Genomic DNA, 22,180 nt, shown 5'->3' with positions numbered 1-22,180 from the left:
TTTTGAACTCACATTTGTTTTTCAGGAATTCATTCAATTTAGAGAAGTAAAAGTAAAATTTCATATTTTCGCAAATATGTCATATTAAAGACAGATTTTTTTCCTATAGTTTACATGAAAATGAGGATTGACACCCCAAAATTAATACACTGCTTGTCCTGTGTTCAGAAACATACCAATTGTGGCCCTAATCTTATGTCTGGATGCACATCGGGGCCCAAAAGGAAAGGAGTAGTCAGTGTCTTTCAGAAAATAAATTTTGCTTGAAGGCGTTTTATGCCCCATAGCACAATTGTAGAGCCCTTGAGCGGCCAAAACCATAGAAAACCCCCACAAATGACCCCATTTTGAAAACTAGACTCCTTAATGAATTTATCTAGGGGTGTGCTGCACATTTTGATTCCACAGTTTTTGAATGAATTCAAACAAAGCAAAAGGAAAAAATTGTGATTTTCGGGTTTTTTGGCAATTCTGTCATTTTAAAAACAGTTTTTTTTTTCTATAGCACACATATGAATGACGACTTGCACTCCAAAATGGATACCCCTGTTTGTCCTGTTTTCAGAAATATACCCATTATGGCCCTAATCTTATGTCTGGATGCACAACGGGGCCCAAAATGAAAGGAGTAGTCAGTGGCTTTTAGAACATAAATTTTGCTTGAAGGCCTTTTAGGCCTCATTGCACACTTGTAGAACCCTTGAGCGGCCAAAAACGACAGAGAACCCCAACAAATGACCCCATTTTGAAAACTAGACTCCTTAACAAATTCATCTTTGGGTGTAATGTGTATTTTAACCTTACAATTTTTTAATAAATCTAAGCAAAGCAGTAGGAAAAAATTACGATTTTTCATTTTCTGGGCAATTGTGTCAATTTAAAAACAGTTTTTTGGTACAGCACACATATAAATGAAGACATTTGCCCCAAAATGGATACCCCCGTTTGTCCCGTGTTCAGAAACATACCCATTGTGGCCCTAATCTATTTATAGGACACATGGCTAGGCCTATAATGGAAGGAGCACCCGTTGGATTTCAGGGTACAACTAAATAAATTCCAGGCCCTATTGCCCACTTGTAGAGCCATTGAGCGGCCAAAACGATAAGGAACCCCCTCAAATGACCCCATTTTGAAAACTAAACCCCTTAATGAATTCATCTAGGGGTGTACTGCGTATTTTGACCCCACACTATTTGAATGAATCTAAGCAAAGCAGAAGGAAAAATTATGATTTTCATTTTTTTGGCAATTGTGTCAATTTAAAAACAGGGTTTTTTTGTACAGTGTACATAGGAATGAAGACATTCACCCCAAAAAGGATACCCCCGTTTGTCCCGTGTTCAGAAAGATACCCATTGTGGCCCTAATCTACTTAAAGGACACATGGCAAGGCCTATAATGGAGGGAACACCCGTTGGATTACAGGGCACAACTGAATAAATTCCAGGCCTCATCGCTAACTTGTAGAGAATAAAAATTGACCCCCTAAAAATATTCCCCTACCTGCGCCTTTTCCCCCGCGCGCCCTTTTTGGCGTTCCCCAAATCTTAGATAAAAGTAATAATGTGAACTGTGTGGTATTTCCAAAGACAGCAGTAATTAGGGGGGCCTGGTTGGGATGGGTACATGGGGCAATAAAACTGGGTATCCCCTCTCCTCTCATGCTTCTTGGGGGGTATTTCATGACCCCAGTGGCGGGTATGGGGTGTAAATAGAAGGCGTTCAACAAGCTGCTCCTGGAACTGCAGGAAGGCGAGAGTTCCTGGGGCTTCTTGTAAATTACGTATTACAGGTAGTGGTTTGAATAACGTCGGGTTCACACAGCCGTATGTGGAATCTGCTTGCGAAGGCTCGCAGTGGATCCAAGCCGTGAGCCCGGCCGTGGCTCTGCGTACGGCCTTGTAATGTACTGCGCATAACCGCCTACTCACACGGGCGGTCATGCGCAGTACACCTTTTTTTTGTTTGTATTTCCTGCGCCGTTGCTTAGCGATGACGCGGGTACCCGCAGCCCGTATACAAGGTAGTTGCGTATGGGCTGCGGGTATATCCGCAACCATGGAGCACAATGGGCTCTATGTTGCGGATATCCGCGGTAAAATAGGACCTGCTGCGTTCTTTTTTCTGCGATGTGGATGATGTAATTCCGACCCACTAATGTGAGTGGAGTTATGAAGTCCAATGCATTTGATTGATCCACGTAATACCGTGGATTCATGTGAGACCGACCTAAGGTAGATCGCTACCTTTTTATCACTTGACTGGGGACCACTCAACGAGGCCACCCGTCACTGCTCCAGGCTCACGGCAACCGTTGGTCGCCGGGAGCAAGGAGATTTTAAATTTCCTGGGCTCCCCGGCTCCTACGCATATGTCTGTCATTTTGCCAGTGGTCACATGTGCAGAATCCGAGAAGGTTCATGGAGGATCACATCAGGGTTCAAATACGGAGGCTTCCAGTAAAAAGTTTCATCTGCTCTCACTAATCGCATTGGTGAGGGGAGATAAAACTTCAATTTTTTTTTTTTACTTTTACGTGATCGCAATTATCCATTGGATAACGGTGAACACATGATCAGGAACCGCTCACTGTGGCCCCCCGTGAAATCTCCAGGCTCTCGGCTACGTTTTGTAGCCAGGAGCAGGGAGAATTTAAATTACCCTGGCAATCCACGGCTTTTGCGTATGCGTCGGCCATTTTGATGACAGGAGCATGCGCAGAAGCTGGGTTAAGGTCCGTGGAAAAATCCAGGGGCCTTAGGCACGTATTTCATCCTCCCTCATGGATATGATCCGTGAGGGGAGATGAAACGTAAGCTTTTTGAACTTTTAAAAAAAAAAAATTTTTCCTACTTTTTTTACACTCTTTTTTTTAACTTTAAATTATCACTGTTATCCATTGGATAACAGTGATCAAATCCCCGGTGAATTCTCTCTGCTCCTGGCTGCACATGGTAGTCAGGAGCAGAGGGATTTTGAATTTCCCGGGGCGTCAGCCCCTGTGTGCATGCGCCGATAAATGACATCGGGTGCGCATGCACAGAAGAGGACTTCAGGTCCCGGAAGAGCGGGACATCGCGGAGGACCAGGGGTGAGTATTTTCACCTCCCCTATGGATCCGATCCATGAGGGGAGGTGAAACGTGCCCTTTTTTTCCAACTTTTTCATGATCGCCGCTATCCATTGGAGCCAGGAGATTTTAAATTTGCCGGGGCTCCCAGCCTTCTGCGCATGCGCATGACGTCATTTGTCTGGCGCGCATGCGCAGAAAAGCTGCAATGGGTCCCGGAGGACCAGATCAGCGGGGGACAGCGCGGACGACGGGGGTGAGTAATCTCACCTGCCCCCATGGATGTGATCCATGAGGGCGGCTGAATCTTTAACTTTTTAAAAACTTTTTTGTAGTTTGATGCAATCGGCGCTATCCATTGGATAGCACCGATCGCATTGCCGGGGGGGACTCTCTGCAGCCCAGGATGACAGCTCCAGGCTGTCGGCTACCTGCGGGCACTGACAGCATGGAGCTGTCACGTCCATAGCCCACATGGCTTTTATCCCTGCAGGAAGCATGTTTTTACATCCTCTGGGATTAAAGCCCACTTTGTTAGGACATAAAAACACTATGGGCTGGTCACTAAGGGGTTAAAGCCCATTAGAGACCGTTGCTGGTCACTATGTGATTAAACAGAATGATACACTTACATTCAGATGGTAGAAGGACTTGAATCTCCATTCAGGTGAAATTACTGAGCTCCAGTCATCTGAAGGAAGAACATCAGTAATAGTCCTTCCTGATCAAGTTTTTGTCCAGTCAAATTGGTCATTATACGCCCAGAGAGTCATCAGTATTGATCCTGAGTTATTGAATAGGATAAGATATCTCATGAAGGCCTCTGAGCATGGCCAATCCAGACATGTTTAGTAACGGCACTCGTGAAAATTGTGACACGTCTGCAGGTGTTAGTATTCTTTGATCCACTAAGAGGAGACAATATACTATCTAAACATGAGAATATTCACATTCCATTTTTATTATTTTACTGCTATACCAGAATATGTTTTTTTTTTTTTTTTGGTCTTCAGGAGGTCAGGTATATAACCAAAAGTATGTGGAAACCCATCCCAATCATCAGGGGTTTGAACCACATTCCCTGCAAACAGGTGCATAAAATCAATCACACAGTCATGAAATCTTCCATGGAAAAACATTGGTAGTAGCAGTTTGGCTTGTTCTGAAGATCTCAGTGACTTCAAGCTTGTCGCTGCCATAGGAGGCCGCCCTTGCCACAAGATCATTTAAGAAATTTCTGTTCTGCTTGTTCTGCCTAGGTCAAAAAACCATGCAAACTCACAGAGTGGGGCTACTGAATTGCTTTCCCTCTGCTGCATTACTCACTACAGCATTCTAAAATTCGTCTGGAAATGCTACTAAAACAACAATTGTGTGTTGGGCGCTTCATGAAATGGATATCTGTGGTTGAGAAACTGCACTCAAGACTATGATCACCCTGCACAATGTCAAGCTTTAGCTGGAGTGGTGTAAAACATATGCTGCTGGACTCTAGAATACCGGAAATGTAGTCTCTGGAATGATGAATTGCATTTCACTGGCAGTTCGAACAAAAATTAATTTGGTGCATGTCGGAAGAATGCTATCTATCAGTATACATGGTGACTTCTCTATAAGGGCTCATTCACACGGGTATATGTGTATAATGCTGCAAGTCTCCTGCAGCGTTGTACGCATTGCAGCCTATACGCTCTGCCAGCTGAGAGCCGGCAGAGACCGTGTATGGGTTGCATGCCTGGGACTCTGATGTCATGGACATGTGCAGTGTGATTTTTTTTTTAATTTCTTTCTTCAAATTCCCAGCGCTGTGCAGAGCGGACTTGCGTATTGAAATGCTGCTCATACGCAATGCCTGTGTATGGTCAGCATTTTAAACGCAAACCTACAAGGGCTACATATGATGCGCAGAGAAACAGAGCATGCTGCAATTTATTTTTGCTGTGTATCATACATCAGTGCTCTCAACGCAGCTGCAGGGTAGTAGGCTATTACCCTCCTATTTAGCTGAGCTGGGGATCCTCCTTCTTTGCTTGAGTGTTGGTGTGTGTTTGTCTCAGTCACCCAGCGCACGTCTTCTGTCTCTGACTTTATTGTCTGCTCTTTAGCCTGTACTCTTGTCTGTATACATTTGTTTACTGCCTTCCTGAATTTGCACCGGATTCTGTTTATAGTTCGACCTGTTTCACGGTGCCTTGCACTGGTGCTTCTGACTCCCGTAGGTCAGCTTCCAATCACACTGGGACTACTTCAGGAGATAGCAGTTTGCTCGGTTTCCAGTGGCAAAGTCCAGATCCCTGTACAGTGGTTAAAGGGTGAATACTGGGGAACTATCAGATAATGCCCTTAGGTTTAGCCCAAAGTCAAACCAGTTAGTTGGCACAGTGGATCCACACTCACTGTCTGTAAGATATGTTTAGGCATTAAGTATAATTAATATCACAAAATAATCTACGTTTTTAAAAGGTAGTCAAAATACGAGTAAGGTATTAGAATAAAAATATTCTCAGCGAATCATCTTAAAGGATAATATGTGATGTATGAATTTATTAATGTTATGAGCAAGTGAATATATAACCATATCTAGTAATGCCTTAAACCTGAAGTTTTTCTGCCCAGCCATTAGTAATGTCTACAGGTAGTTCCTCTTTTGACTGCTTTTACGAGTTTAAGCAAAATTGTAATAACCCAAACAAATAATGTGTAGAACAATATAGATACATTAGTCTTACACATGTTCAGGTAATAGTCATGTCCACTATTTTACAGTTTATGTTGCATTGGTCCTGAGTTGCAGCCTGTCCAAAACTGCATTCACAGTTCTGGCTGCAGAGCTGAATTCTTCCAGTATTCTTTGTTGGCTTTGCTTGCTCTAGTGATTAGCATTCTAGACGTAAACTATAAACCATTAGGGCGGCTTCACAAGAGCGTATGCGAAAAAAATGCTTGCTGCGGCCTATTTGTGCATGAACGAGGTTTAAAAAGGGAAAAAATCTATATGTTGCCGGTGTGTCTGTAAATAGTACTGTACTTTTTGCGCACGCAAAGCCAGTTCATACATTCGTGTGACACACCCTTTCCATGCATTTAATGGCTAGACACAACCTTTCCATTGAGTTAATTGCTAGATACACACTCTACAGGGATTATTTAAAACATAATAAGCTCCAGATGTGTTCTTTTCCCTGCATTTTGCGCAGTGTCGAACTTTTCCCCTTGCATATTTTTGCTCCTCCCACAGACTTCTATGGGACTTTTGCTATGCAAAACACAGGAAAATAGGGCAGGTCCTCCTTTTATTTTTTTTACTTGTGCAAAACGCACTTATGAGAACAAACCCATTGAAATCAATGGCTACTATTCTCAGTGTTTAGCGTGCGCAAATACCTGCACAACCACGGTTGTGTGAAGAAGCCCTTCACCTGATGTAGGAATAACTAAATGTCTTACTGCATTTCAGATGGTCAGAAAAGTTGACAGCTTGTCAAGTGCTTCCAATGACAGCCTGCAGAACTAGGCATTAATACAGTCTGTAACTCAGGATCAGGACAAGATAAATCATACAATATATATGCAATTGCTAAATTGTTTAGTTATTTTTTTTGTATTTCAGGCAACATGGATGTATGTAGCAGAGAAAAAGGCATTTGGAATTAATGTTTACTCGAAAACCCAGAAAAGGGCCTGGTTGTTGGGGTTTGGAAAGAACAGAGCGGTCTCCTGCTCCATCCACTAATTATGCTCATTATGAGGCACCAGAGAGAGCTCCTTTGAATAAGATGTGAGCCTTGCAAACAATGCTCCCAGTGTAGAGAAGGTCAGGCTGTGCCAAGTCTGGGAAGCCCCAGCATGAGGGCTGTTTCACATGGGCATCGGCGCTGTTACGTCTGCCTGCCGGCGACGTAAAAACGTGTGAACAGATGCGCAAATCTAACGTATGTGCGCTCGTTCAGAAAGCCCAAGCCCGGCGCATATGCGCCCGAGCCCACAATGTCGTCAGGCGGGGAGAGACAGTTTAGCTCTACAAAACTGTCTCCCCCTTCCCTTCCTCTCACCCTCACAGGCTATTGGCAAGGGGAGGAGGTGGGAGCTAGTGTGCTAAGCTCCCGCTCTTTGTCGGTAGCCAGAAATGAAAGGGGGCGGGAGCTTAGCAAACAGCCAGCAAGGGGCGGAGAGAAGAGAAGGGGGAGGGAGTTTGGCAGTCATGCAGCTAAACTCCCTCCCACCTCCCTTCTCCAGCAGCTGTCATGGGCTCCCATAAGAATCTATGCAGCTGCCGCCGTATTCCGTCCAGAAAGTTAGTTCCAAGACTATCTTTCCTGGCCGGCGTGAAAGTGCCCGGCGCTATATTGGCCGTCCGGGCAGTTTTACACAGCAGGAATCCAATGCATCAGATACTAGCGTATATCGGCCGGCCATGAAAACGGGGACCGATATACGCTTGTGTGAATAAAACCTGATGCTGCTATAAACTCTGTTTTGATGTACTAGGTAGCTAGCCCAGGGTCTGTATGTGTTTAGTCAGAGGCTATATAGCCCAGGGTTTACTGTGTGTGTTTTGGTAGAGGTTAGATTGCCTAGGGTTTACTGTTTGCACCGTGCTGTGAATTTATTGTAACCAGTTTTAAACCCACTGGGTTGGAGAGAGAACTTCTTTATCATAATCTGTGAGCTATCTTACCCCTAAATTGCAACTATATTTTCCTACATATACAATTTAAGAAGTCTCATTCTCATTTACAACTCCATCCCCCACGCAAACATGCTCATTTTTCTTGCTTTCATTGGTTTTGTCTTCTGCTTCTTCCAGCTATAACAGCTACGGTGGCCAATGCTGCAAAGATTCCTACTCCAACAACTGCGGCTTTTCCTGCATCAGCAACCTGGAACATAGAAAAGTGGATTAGTTTGAGCATTGTAGATTACATGCTATTTTATAAAGGATAAAGAACAAATCTTCCGCGCTCCTGTTGTCGATCCCTCAGTAAGGATGAATCACTAGGGGTCTGTAACCCAATTTTCACGAAATATGTTAAGTCCACATAGAAGTCAATGGGGATGCGCAAATGCGTGCACAATATACTTAAAGATGCGTGAAACACTGCGTAATTGTCCAGGAAAAAAACACATCTTGAACTCATTAGACTAATTAGCTATTTCAATGGCTGGGAGCATCTGTGCTTCTTTTGGAGCATGCAAATGCCTTGCGCTTGCAAAAAATACAGTGAAATACGCCGATGCGCATGCAAAAATAACCAACATTCACTCCGCAAATACAAGGTGCTCAGGCGTGTGTAAATAGGCTTACACTTGCGTGAACCCGGCCTTGAGGCAGAGCCCTTACTCACTGGGTTAAGCAATAGTATAACAAACGTCCTCTCTGATCCGTGCAGAGAGCTCACAGGATTTGGAAAAGCAAGACGTAACAGACTGTCTTCTGGATGTTAGTGAGGACCAGCTGGGATGTACAAGCTGTGCTGTATTCCAGGATAGGCTCAGTGGGAGAAGTGGAAAGGGAAACGCACACCAAAGGCTCTGGGGGCTGCAGTAACATCTACAGTGTTCAGTCCGCATCGCCGACTTCATAGTGTAGGAACTAGATGGCAGCCGCAATCCCAATATCCAGCGGAAGGCCACAAATGAGTCCACAGTGCACCAGAGGGTATTCCTGGCACAGCTTAAGAAGCTCTTCCGGGTCCTCGGACCTTGTGGGTCTTTAGATCAGTTTTACTTTGCGAAAGTGCGTCCAAGGACTCCGTATTGAATTGAAGGACTCCCAACTATTGTTTTTGATTGTGAACAGCTTCTCAAAGGAGCAGTGTTCAGAAATCATCAATACAATAGAGCAGGGGTCCCCAACTCCAGTCCTCAGGGACCCCCAACAGGTCATGTTTTCAGGATATCCTATAGTAGGAACACCTGTGGTAATGCCTGAGGCACCGACAATAATTACACCACCTGTGCAATACTGAGGAAATCCTAAAAAAACATGACCTGTTGGTGGTCCCTGAGGACTGGAGTTGGGGAACTCTGCAATAGAGTGTAAAGAAGGGGTGTTAGGAGTTTTCAACATCTGATTAACAAAAGCTTCACTGAGAGAAGGATGTAGGAGGTGAGTTTTTTTGTGTCTGGCTGGTACATTTTTAATCTCCAACAAGAGTAAGGCTAGCTAAGGGGAGGGTATTAAACAAAAACCCACAATATTGGAAATAATAATAATATAATAATAATAATCTTTATTTGTATAGCGCCAACTTATTCCGCAGCGCTTAAATCAGTCTGAACCCTGAACTCTATAGGATTTATACAGGGGAACATTCCCACAAAATGAGGAATAGAAAGCCTGGCCCCCCACATTCTCTCCAGCACAACGGAGAAATTGCTGAGTTAATTCTATTTATTCTGGTAGGGGTATAATACCACCTTGACACCGTCTTGTAGTGGGACTCTATGAGGTTGGCGCTCTTAGAGCTTTTGAATGTCCATGTAAAGGCTTTAGCCCATTGCTGAGGTGAGAAAGATGCGCCTATGTCCTTTCCCCAATTTAATAGATGTACTTTTTTAAAGTATTTCTCCTCAAATTCTCTTTTCCCCCACTAATAGTTTGTAAAAGAAATGCATCCCTAGGTTAGAGTGGAAGGGGGGGTTTGAATAGGAAGTTGTAGAAATATACGGGGAGCGAGAGTGACAGTGGGTGATAGATTACGCAGTTCTTAATCTGGAGATAGTTCAGGAAATTTAACCCCGGTAGAGAGTATCTCACTTTTAGCTCAGGTATAAAGAAGCCCAGAGTTTCAATCTTGGACTCTGCTTTTGTGTACTGTCTGCCCTGACCTACAGACTGGACCTAGTTTACCGATCTGTGCTGTCAGCCTTGACTCCAGCCTGTCTCTCCACTATGAACCAGTTCAGACCTGCAGGTACTGCGCCTGGGGCCAGTGCAGTGTCTGCAGCCATACAAATGGGATTATCAGTTCGTGTACCGGCTTGGGGACCCCACAGCAAAGCTTGTATCCCACTTGGGGGGTTAAGCATGAAAAACAGGGTTCCCCACATGCTGCCACCTCAGTTAGCCCACAGCCAAACTGGTGTGTGGTAAGGCGGATACACATCCATCTGCCTGACACTCACTTACCTCTGTACTGGCTGCCATTAGTTGCCATTACTAAGGATCTATCACCCATGTGCGGGTGAACAAGACAACAAATAGGTGAACACACTCAGTGCCAAATTTAGCATTACTTGGGCCCCCTGAGCAATTGAGGGGCCCACCTTCCATGTGCACATCCGCTAATAATTTAATCATAATACTTAATGTCATCACATCAGACACAGGATACATCATGAAGGTCTGCTGGTTATTTAAAGGGGTTGTGCATCTTCGAACTATTGAAGACCGGTCCTTGGGGTAGGTCATCAATATTTGATTGGCTGGGAGTACGCCACCTGGGAGCTCAGCTGTTCACCGGGTGCTTCTGTACAGAGACGCTGGGTAACCGGAAGCAGAGCACTCCATACACAATGCAGCTGCCTCGTTTGGTGTCGCAGCCACAGTTCCTAAAAGTTAATTTAATCTCACTATTTTGTGTTAGCAAGGCAAAACTATATGACGGAAATTGAAATCAGAGAATGATGGTATGTTCACATGGTGGAATTAACTGGCTCTACAAACCGCAGCAAAATCCACATCTTTTTTTTTTTAGCGTGGTTTTGCCACGGATCAGCATGCAGATTTAGTCCTGTCAGTGGGGAAAATCTGTGTGCGGAATTCCATGCATTTCCACGTCAAGACATGACATGTTACTTCTTGACGCATAACTGCGATCTTCTGTGACGGAATTCTGTACGCAGATTTTGTGTATTTACACGGCTAAATCCGCACGCGAATCAGATTGTGTGGCAGTTTTTAGAATTATTGCGGAACATACGGCAATGAATTCTGCTGTGCGAAAATAATCTTAGAGTCAGAAAACTGCTGCTACCAAAATTGGGCAAAGAATTGGCGGATTGGAGGGCCAGCAGAGCAGAACAAGTGCAGGTAATACTCCTCTCTCCCTCCCATCTTAGGAGAGAATTTTGTCTTAAACCTTAAGTTGGCCCAGTACCCACATAAGACACCATACTGTACCTGATCACAGTAGCGTTCTCCATATCTTAGTTCTGTTGCAAAATGTTCACAGTTGGCACTGGTAACGCTATATGGCATTCTCTCACCCACCAGCTCCAGGGCTGCTCGCACCACTTTTTGAGGAGGGTTTGGCTCCCTTTTCTTATCATATTTGTTATTAACCCTATAATTGCATCCATTTGCAACATTCTCCAGACGATCTTTTCTGACTACTGCAGAACCCCCAAAAGCAGATGACAGGCTAGAAATGCCTTCTTGATCTGAGAAGAGAAAGGATAGAGTTAATGCCATGTTTCTCACTAGCAATGTAATATACCGAACATACCGTATACTGGAAATGCCCATCTTTTTTTTTACCTAAAACAAATAAGCCTATAAAGCTTGTTCATAGCCCATAAAACGTCTAGGACAATTTATAGGAATTTATTATGAGAAGTCTTGACATCAGTTTTTGTTTAGGAGTAATGGGATTTTGGTTGAGACTTTTGTGACACATTCATTAAACTGCGCCATGATGGTTCATAATTTTGGCACATCTTATGGACAGTGCAAAAGACAGAAACTGTCCAACTTAGGCCGGTCTCACACGGCCGTATTTGAATTGCAGAATCCGCCGTCTTCCACCCACATTACAAAAATAGAGCTTTAGCACATCCGCTCAGATGAGCAGATAGCAATTTCTGCGAGCGGAATGTATGGTGCCCACAGAGACAGCTTCTATTGAAATCAATGGAAGCCGTCTGCCCCACAGCCAATCCACAATTGACATTGCGGGTAGGTCGCGGGTACCCACGTCATTGGCTAGTGACAGCGCAGGAAAAGCAAAGATTTGAAAAAAAAAATCTGTACTGCACATGACCGACGGCGAGTCGCCGTGGTCATCCACAATACAGAAATTCAAAGGTACGCGAGGCCACCAGCCAGGGTCACAACCGGATTCTGCTGTGGGCTCCCGCATGCAGAATCCAACCTGTCCGTGTGTGACCGGCCTTAGGGCCCCTTTCCACTAGCAAGGAAATCGCACATTTTTAGTGCGATCGAGAGTGCGAGCTCTCGCAAAAAAGGGTCACACGTGTTGTTCAATGACAGCCTTTCCGCTTGCGATGTTTTAGGGCAAGCTGCGATGCGAGGATTAAAAATCGCAGCAGCAGGATTGTTTCAGGATAGGGCTGGAATGGGGGGGGAAGGCGAGGCCCCCACCTAAAATGGAAGCCCGCCATGACACGAGGGGGGAGATAGCCGGAGTTAGAATTATTCGGGGAGTATGGGGTTAATTTTGTTAGTGTTGGGGAGAATTTTCTAGATTTAGGGGGATAGCGGTGGGGGATTGGTGGATAAAGAAAGGGGTGGGGGAGTATTTAAGGAAGGGGGGAGTGGCAGCGGCACCTTTTCAAGGAATACGTGAGAGTCCCGCCCGCCCGAGGGTTTGGGGGTGGAATTGGGGGATTATACCGTTTGTCATGGCAGCTTGGCGGGTGGGGGGTCCTTGGAGTCGGTGGAAATTGTGTGGGGGGAATCCCTCTGTGTTAAATTTTGATGTGATCTGGTGCAGGTGACGTGGCTGGTGAGGGGGCGGCAGTAAGCTCCCTCCGGCTATAAGTCACAATAGTGGTTGCCAGCCTTCGGGCGGCGTTGTTGGCCCCGGAACCTGTAGTGCGGTGGGGGGCAGTTGTTGCGTTTTTCCCGGTTATGGTTGCACCAGATCTTTGTGACTCCAAGGACCCCCCCCCTCGTTCATTGTTCATTTTATGTACTGTTTTTTAATAAACTGGCTGCTGTGGCCAATTTAGCCAAAGAAGAAGGAGTGGTGTTTTATTGGTGGTAAGAGGGGTGGTGGGCTACAGCGAGGTATTCTGGCCTCCACGGGTCAAGCGTTTTGCTTGTTTATGTCGCCCATACAGTGCAATGGCAAAACAAATGTGTTGCACTGCAATGCAAAAGCTTGCGATTTTGCAGCGTAGTGATGCAATTTTAACATTGCGATTTTCTCGCAGCGATGATGCTATCGCCAGTGAAAAGGAGCCCTTAGGGTCCCTGCACACTAGCGTTTTTCACGAGATTTTGCTGCACCTTTTTAACGCGAAAGTCAATAGGACTTTCTAATGTTGAAAACGCATTGCGCAAAAATTGCAAGTTTGTGCTTTGCGTTTTCTGTGATGCATTTTTAACATTAGAAAGTCCCATTGATTTTTGCGTAAAAAAAACCCCGCAGTGCTCTCGCGTGAAAAAAACGTTCGTGAAAAAAGCAAGCGTACAGGAGCCCTAAGAGAGTAGCTAAAGTCTGCACAAAGTGGAGTGAATGTGACACATAGTGAGCGCTGTGAGAACCAGCCCTTCAGTTTGCTCACATCTAGTGCCGGTGGAGGGAGGAAAAAGAGGAGGCTACAGAGGAGGAAAAAACAGCAATTTGAAGTGCTGCAGGTTGGCCAAAAAATGAACAAAGCGCCTGAGGAGGATGTGCACCTCAGTGGTAATACAGTGTCGGGGACTTTGCAGAGTCTCCAGTGATGTAACTGTTCATATATGGATGACTTCATCACTTCATTGTTCTCCCAGAACTCCATCTCCTCCCCTGCCAGTAGTGGGCTAGTATGGACCCTTGGCTGCTGGCAGTTGTCACAGTGTCCCCTGGCTCCACCAGCACCCCCACGGCCCTGCCATGGCAAAGCAAATCCCTTGGAAGATCAACCCACCCTAAGACCAACAGGCAAAGAATGGCAGTCTTGTAGCGTGTTTTTTCGACTGTCCAGCCAGCTTGACTACTCTGTACTTCCTGCTCCTCACCCCTATGGAATGGATGCCAAGAGAGGAGAGCAAAGATGGTGAAGGTAATGTGATGACAAAAATCACGCGATTTTGACGCGATGCGATAGCATGAGAAAACGCTTGTATGTGATGCCCATGCTTTCCAATGGGTTCCTTAACATTGGGGATGTTTTCTCTGATGCTATCTTGCAAGAAAAAAAATAATTGCGGCATGCTCTATATCGCCGCGATTTGCGATGTTTTGTAGCCCATGTTTCCCTATAGAGCCTTTGTTTTTGTTGCATCGTGCAATTCGACTTTAACATTAGTAAGTCCTATTCTCTTTCTTGCAAAAACATCACGGCAAAATCGCACTAGAAAGTCGTGTGAGTAAATCGCAAGCAGCCGCTATGTTTTCACAAGAAAATGCAGTGACATCGCTGTCGCCCGTGTGAAAGCGGTCTTAAACTGAAATTCCTGATCGAGACAATAAATAACTTTTCTCAAATGTTGTGTATAATAGATGTGCCATACACCGACGCAGGAAGGAAACAACAACCCTATTAACTACTTAAAGAGAAACTGATGATGGTGCAGGAAAGGCAGAATAGGCACAATTTATGCTACAATTCTGGCACACAGAGATTGGTTAATATTACCCTTCACACATAGTAGCACTATCTTACAATTCATATACAGCTATAAGCTAAATAAAAAGTCAAGAAACTTTGTTGCATTACGTATGTCCCTCTGGTCCTGCATTATATCACTAGTAATAGAATAGAGCTGCACTCATAATTCTGCTCGCTGCTACTGGAAACATTCAACATGACAACATTAGCACATTCCACTACATATTAAGGAAGGATACAAAACTGACAACTTATATGGTCATGAAAATACTCCACTAAAGACCAGATTCACATAGGCGTTTTTGCACGGTCGGTGTTGTACATATAGCATTTAATGGAATATGCCATAAGTTTTCACTGTTGGATTTGTACAGGATCTGTCTGGAAAAAAAACACTGCATACCTTCCATTACAATAAAGGCCCTAAACACTATAATGGGAGCCCTATTATGGCTCCACACAAACAGAGGCCATATTGAGTAATTGGACCTTACTACATGTTGTCTCTCCATGATAACCCCTTTCCATATGGCCTATTAGAGCATATGGACGTGATATGAAGTATATGAAATGGTGGGCACAAGCCAATAAATGCCTCGTTTAGATAATGGGTATTGGGAAAACACACTATAACCAAATCAAGTCAAGTACCAAACAGCAAGGAGTGTGTATATGAATACACCTTATTACAAAGAATACAATAACCAAGTATTGTATTCTAAGGGCTGCTCCATGTATTGATATGTCTGATTGCAGGGCGGGGATTGAGGCAGGGTGGTCATGTATCATGGTGGCTCCCTATTTTGTCAACTCAGGTTGCTTTGACACTTTTAAATGTTTTTATTAGTTGTATATTTGTGTGTATTGTGGTAGGCTCAGGCCGCCTGCACACGAACGGGTCGGATTATGAATGCAGGAGCCCCATCGGAATCCGACCCTGTGCCCAGCCAGCAACTCTGCATACCTGTCATTTAGCCTCTTTTTCTGTACTGTGGACAAACGCGGGGAGCCGCTGTCGGAAATGCGCAATACAGATTTTTTTTTATGTTATTTTTTCTGCGCTGTCATGATGGGATGACACGGAGTCCGTGATCTGTCCGCAACGTCAAATGTGAATAGGCCGTGGGTCGGATGTCTTCCACTGACCTCAATGGAACCCATGCGTGCGGGTGCCACACAAAAATTGAGCATGCTGCGATTTTTCCTCCGCTCGTGGAAATCGTAATTCAATTTTGCAAGAGTGCAGGAAGAAGCGATTTCCCATGGCATATCCCATACATAATTGGTATTTTCTGTGGAACCGCGGTACAGCCACCGCCGGCCGTGGATTCCGCAATGCACATCTGTTAATGTGCAGACGACCTTAATAAAAGTTATTGTTTAGTTCGTTCTTTGTTATTATATATCAGTGTGCAGGTGGGTACATATACACACTTCTTGCTTTTTTGTTCTTGTCTTGATATAGATATCATAGAGGTATGTCCTCTGCTTAGGACCCTCACTATGTACCAGAGTGAAGAACCACTAGTGTCTCTCACTTTGGCTGATTTGACCAATTCATGCATTACATTGCTGCTGCAGAGGCAATGAACAGTCACCACAACCTGCAAAAAATGGTATCACCAGGGGTTCAGTTTAAATTTATTGTAGGTTACCTGTAAGATGTACAACATAGCCATCTCCAACATATACGCCCCAGTGTTGATAAAGGGGGCGGATGAATTCAATCAGGTCACCAGGTTTAGGACTTGGACCCTGAAAAAATAAAATTAGTAAGACATTACAATAAAAATATATGTTCCCAATATGAAATCTATCTAGTGCTTTTGTTTAGAGTCCAACAAAACCTGTGGTGACTATTACAAGCATCGGGCTCCATGGTGACACAATGAATGCTTTATACGGATTCTTGGCAAATGTCATTGAATGTAATGGAAATTCTCGCTCTAGTGACAGCACTCACTGGTGCTCAACGGACATAGTCAAAGAATCAGAAAGCCCCATATAATAATGGATTATCAGGCACATGGCCAAGACCTCAATCAGACTTAAAGCAATTGTTACAAAAATAATCCTAATCATTCCTTAGGCCGCTGAGGAGGATGTATATAAAATGGAGTGAAGCCAGAAAGGTTCTGTCCAATCTACAGATTTTACACTTCTATGGTTTCCATAAGCAGATGTCTTTTCCTTGCATGCCTGATGTAATGTTTGTCCTTACTTTAATGTTACCTGATGTCTGCACACCCCATAGTACTTTTATGCTTAATGTTTAATTCAATTTTTAAAGAACCACTCTGGCGAAAACCCATTTTTCTATGCCTGCCCCCCTCACCTGATTGCCTGTCACACTATAGGTCTCCTATATGTATTCTAGACACTTCCCTGCAGTGTAGACTCCTGTTTTATGCTTATCACACACCATCTTGACAATAGGATTTTTTTTTTACTTTCACATTAAACCTATGATGCATAAGTACATTGTTTGGTGAGGCTATACCATTTCTGCCTGCTGGGGGACAGTTAAATTATTATTACTTTCTATATTCACCTAAATGAGCTACAGACAATAGGTATAGACAATAAGTATGCAATCAGGAAAATGAGCTGTGATGTTTTCTATTATAACTGTGTGACAGGAGCTGTGTGATCATCATCAGTAACCGTGACAGGCATCCCTAGGCAGTGTCTATGGCAGGAATCAAGTAATCGCATCACACAAACTGAGAAATTTACTAGTTTCTTAAATTATAACCCCAAGCGGGTCTGAGCTGGTCAGAATTGAGATCATACGACCCAGAAAAAGAGACTGGAGTTTTCAGACAGAATGAATTAACTAAGCAATCTATCATTGGCCCATTTTTGTATACTGGGGATGGCTACATAATGAATCAATGAAAAAAATGACCAGAGTGGCCTTCTAAGCATATTAGCTGAGAGGAAAAAGAGAACAGAATTAAAATCTGCCTCATCATTCCTTGGAGTGTATTTACATGTGTGTTTTTTTGTTTTTTTTTCCTGCACACGTTCCGTCCGATTTTGATATAAATGGAACTAACATGGGAAAAGAACCTGATTGATTTCAGTGGGATTATATACATGAGTGATTTCTCTCGTACTGATAGTCCATGATCGAAAAATTGCAGCATGTCCTATTTTTCGGCAATTCTTGTCCGAGAATCACCCATTATTTCCTATTTTCCATCTTAACGTTAGGAACTGCGTGCGGTTGTTTTTTTTTGGGGGGGGGGGTTTACACACATGAAAATTGCACGTTTTAAACGTCTAAACACATCGTACATCAAGAAAAATCACAGGTAAACGAATGCAAAGATTTTCGCTAACCTACATTGCAATTGCCCGTGTAATTACAGTCGAAGAGGCAAAACTACCCCAAACCTCTAAGCCTCATACCCAACAAAATAAGGACATAAACACTCTAGATTCTGATGTCATACACTTTGAAAAATAACATATTTTTAGTCCAGCTAGTCTCCAAGCATGATTTATATAAATAGGTTATTTGCTGCTTGTACAATCTCATTATAACTGAAACCTCTAATTCTTTTCCACTTCTTGGCATTAGTAAACTTGTAGCAGCCTAAATTCTAGAAACTACCCAACCAATATTTAGGCACAATCAGGGGTGGACTGGGCTAGGAGGCCAGTCACCCAGTAGATATTTACAGTCACCCTGCAAGCTAGATTTAGTTCTATCTGCGTCGTTTAGATGATTGAAGATATTAGAGGTGCTGCACGGTACAAGTGAGCCCTGCTCAGCTCCCTGCCCCGTCACAGCAGTACGATGACATCATTACACCTCTACGTTGTCACCCAAGAGCCTGATCTGTGTGGCAGCGGTTGGGTGACACCGTGAAAGGGCCAGGGAATACTCCTTACAAGATGTGCTTTGACATTTGTTTTATGTAGGGGGAGAGTGGAGAAGCCATAGTTTAATAAGGAGACACAGCATAGGGGTCATAGATTAATCAGAGGTGCAGTGTGGGGATACATCTTAATCAGGTGGAGCAGCATGAGGCCATATGTTAAATAGGTGTATTCACAGGAGTAGAAGCGATCTATATAATTCAAGAAGCCCTTTACAGAATAGATGTTAAACTAAAACATGAATCTGTATTAATAATGAATTAAAATTGGGGCTGCATAACACAGAAAACCACATATCGTGGACTACCACTGAGGAGAGCGGGTCCGTGACTAGAGAGCACTTACTGAGATGGATGCAGTAGGAAATATCCAATCGGGGAGTCTTCCAGCTCAACCTCAAGTGGTCAATAGTCGTGGAGAAGAAAAATGTAAAGTAATCTGCAGCCTTGATGGACTAAGGCTATTGATCTTTGTTGAGAGTGCATTATGTGTTGATGGTTTTCTTTGACCATAGATCTCTGTTCAATGATGCTGAGCCCCCTATCGCTCTGATGAAAGGTTAGTGGTCGGTCTCCCTCATCGTTTACACAATCGAATACGATTCATCTCTCTTTCTACGCCATTAGCCCCTGTTAGTGCATCTTTGACATCTTACCGTAGTAGTAGACTTTGCATAACGGCTCCTGATAAACTGCTATATCAGCAGGGAAATGCGTTGAACCAAGTAACATTCACCGAGAGGATATTTCCTACTGCATCAATCTTAGTGATTGCTCTCTAGTCACGGACCCGCTCTCCTCAGTGGTAGTCCACGATAAGTGTTTTTGTGTGTTACATAGCCCCAATTTTAATGAATTATTAATACAGATTCATGTTTTAGTTTAACGTCTATTATGTGAAGGGCATATTTTAACTAGGGACACAGTGTTGGGCTATACTTTAATCAGACTGCACAGCAAGGGACCATGTGTTAATCCAGGGCAAATTGTAGTCTGTCCATTCTAATTTTATAGTAGGTGGACTACCTGACAGCGCCGCTCAATGCATTCAGCAGCAACTTTCAGTGTTCACATTGGGAGACTGCAGAGGGAGGTAAGTATAAAACTTACCTCCCTGGGTCACATAGGGCTAAAAGCAAGTGACAGCTTCCCTTTAAATTGTCTGGATCAGTTTTTATGGATGCCGGCTAATTTGTCTGGAGCCATTGACTATCTAAATGTACTCGTATGTCCAAATGCACGAACAGGTTAATTTAGAGGGCTAAGTAAACAAGTCAGAACCTAGATTTAGATAACCCTTCTGTGAAGAATTGATTCTAAATATATTTTGTTGGCAGAATTAAGTTTCAAGAACCAACTGATGGAGGCTTCACTGAAAAGTGTGTTACAGTAGAGGACTGCATATCCTGCTCTCTAAAATAACTGGAAATTCTGCTAAATATTCTGCAGAAAGGAAATATGACTGTTTGGTAATAGAAGCTCTGAAATGTAAATCTGAAGCCGTATACAGTACACAGTGCAGTAGTCACTTGCCCGTTATAGTATATATACAGCACTGGAGGGAGAAGTTCATTTATATTATTGTTCTACAATAACAACCTCATGAACTTTAATTGAATTTTTCTGATGGCAGATAGTCAGTTAGAAAACCTTTTTTTGGCAGGCAGGATATTGTATCCGTCTATGTTATCCTGCCCAGAAACAGAGCAGAATTTCTATCTTAACTTTTACTTTCTTAAACCGTTACAATAAGAGATGAAGTCACTTACCAACAGAGGCATTTCTCTTCGTGGTTCCGATCTTGCAATAAGACCTTTGCTCTTTAATGTTCTGTCATCTAGTCAGCAAAGCACAGGAAGAACGGCTGCATTTATGTAAGGTGACAATAATAGACCAGTTATAGACCACACCTAGTCACAGATATAGAAAGGCCACAGAAGCGAAACTGAGATCACTGGATAGATGATTGGAAATGCTGGCAGTCACAGATTATGAGGGGGAGCGAGCTGGCTGGGCTCACAGTCTGTTTGCACTTTCACATTTCTAACATTCCAGCAGCCAAGGCCGTCTATATGTAGTGTAGCAATAATAAGATCCATCTAAGATACATTATATGCATTCTACAAAATTATACATAGAAGATGGAAAGTACACGTCACACAAGAAAATAAATACTTCCAGAGAGAGGGCCGTGCTTTGTCTCGGGAATTTCCGCTTGGACTCATAGCGTAGGATAAACAGACAGAGCCTGGCACCAAGCACATGACAGCAACACACAGCTCATACAATCCCTGCATGTCTGGCCTCACAAGTATGAGTAGAAGCAAAAGTTAGAATGCATACTGATCATACAAAAGGAATAACAAAAAGATTACATACTTGATATACTCTTTGGGTTTACAGGATTAGAAGCAGGCTATTGCTGACATGCTACAGGTACAAGTATGGAAGAGGTACAGTATTGGGAATAAAACCAAAAAGTGAGTAAACCCTAGGAGGGGGGTAGAAAGGCATTATTACTGTGTTTGATGGGTTTTATGTTCCAATATTTTTTACATACTGTAAGTAAACTAAATTTATTTGGTATAATATAAAGGAAATGGGTATAAAATAAGTGGACAGATCATAATAAGTTTAATAACTTTCAGACCTTTTATATGGGACAGATACGCCTGACAGTCTTCCCAGGGATGATCCTGCTTGTGTTTTTACGCAAGAGCGAGTCTCACTCAGTAAATGGAGACGGAGCAAGCTAGGGATTGTTCCAACCAGCCTGCCTCCATTTGCAGTAAACAGGCAGTTGTTCATAAATGAACGACTGCCTGTTTGTATGGGCAGATTGTCATTTAATTTTTTTTAATGCCTGCACAATCCCAACGATGAACAAATTATCGTTCGTCATTCAGATCATGTAGGCACTTACAATGTGCAACAAATTTTTTCTTAATTTTCATAACAGAAAGTAATTGATGTGTTTCTGTAAAATAAAACCTGCTGATTCCACTGGTAAAACTTAATACTTGCAGCACATCTGACTTTCAAGTTACGAACCATTTCCTTTATTTAAAATTATAACAGTTTGGACGTGCCGTAATATTACTATTCGAGTGTTTTTAAGGGGAAAATGATGCTTGGATCTTGACTTCCTCCTGTGAGAAACACTTCTTTCCCACTATAAGAAGCAGCAAAAGTCACCCATCATATTCGGATTGTACTTCCCTTTGTAACGGCCTTCAATGACTGAGATGTCTTCTGTGCGTAATATGCAGTGAATAGAACCCATTGATTTCAATGGATTCGTTCACATGAGCGTATTTTTTCACATGATGTACAATTGCGTTAAAAAAATACACTGCATTATTACACACTATGCAATAAGCCAAATACGCAGCGAGTACGCAGGAAGCCTGCTTATTTGCACACCATTTTAATGAGCCTTTCTACGTTCTTTTTTGCATGCGCAAATATGCAGTGTATTTGTGCACTTAAAAACACGCCAGAGCAGGGGAAAAAGGTGTGCATAAGCGATTTCTGGTCGCACAAATATATATCGCATTTGCATGACTGAAATGCGCTTGCGCTCATGGGAATGAGCCCCAATAGTGACCCCCATAGTGGTCACAGTAGTAAGTGATCCTCAGTAGTAAGAGTGCCCCTATAGTGTTCCCAGTAGTAAGTGTCCCCTATAGTGGCCACAGTAGTAACGGTGTCCCCAATA

The 22,180-nt window shown here is 43.3% G+C and overlaps 1 protein-coding gene across 2 annotated transcripts in view; it reads right to left on the bottom strand.

Annotated features, from left to right (window-relative positions):
* Window positions 1–5,589: 5,589 nt before the first annotated feature.
* LOC136582086 (phospholipase A and acyltransferase 3-like) overlaps window positions 5,590–22,180 on the bottom strand; it is a 30,386-nt gene continuing 13,795 nt past the window's right edge. The window contains exons 2-5 of one of the 2 annotated variants that reach the window (XM_066582864.1): window positions 20,232–20,299; window positions 16,231–16,330; window positions 11,199–11,458; window positions 5,590–7,953 (exon numbers count right to left, since the gene is read on the bottom strand). In XM_066582864.1, the coding sequence (XP_066438961.1) occupies window positions 7,852–7,953; window positions 11,199–11,458; window positions 16,231–16,330; window positions 20,232–20,243 (474 nt within the window). In that variant the 5' untranslated portion in view covers window positions 20,244–20,299 and the 3' untranslated portion in view covers window positions 5,590–7,851. Of the gene's footprint in view, window positions 7,954–11,198; window positions 11,459–16,230; window positions 16,331–20,231; window positions 20,562–22,180 lie in introns of those variants that run through there. The other variant, XM_066582863.1, reaches the window with a different exon arrangement.

This window comes from Eleutherodactylus coqui, chromosome 11 (assembly GCF_035609145.1).
Source record: "Eleutherodactylus coqui strain aEleCoq1 chromosome 11, aEleCoq1.hap1, whole genome shotgun sequence".
Lineage (NCBI taxonomy): Eukaryota > Metazoa > Chordata > Amphibia > Anura > Eleutherodactylidae > Eleutherodactylus > Eleutherodactylus coqui.
The sequence above is the reverse complement of the archived record's forward strand: the minus strand, read 5'-3'. Positions and strand labels throughout refer to the sequence as shown.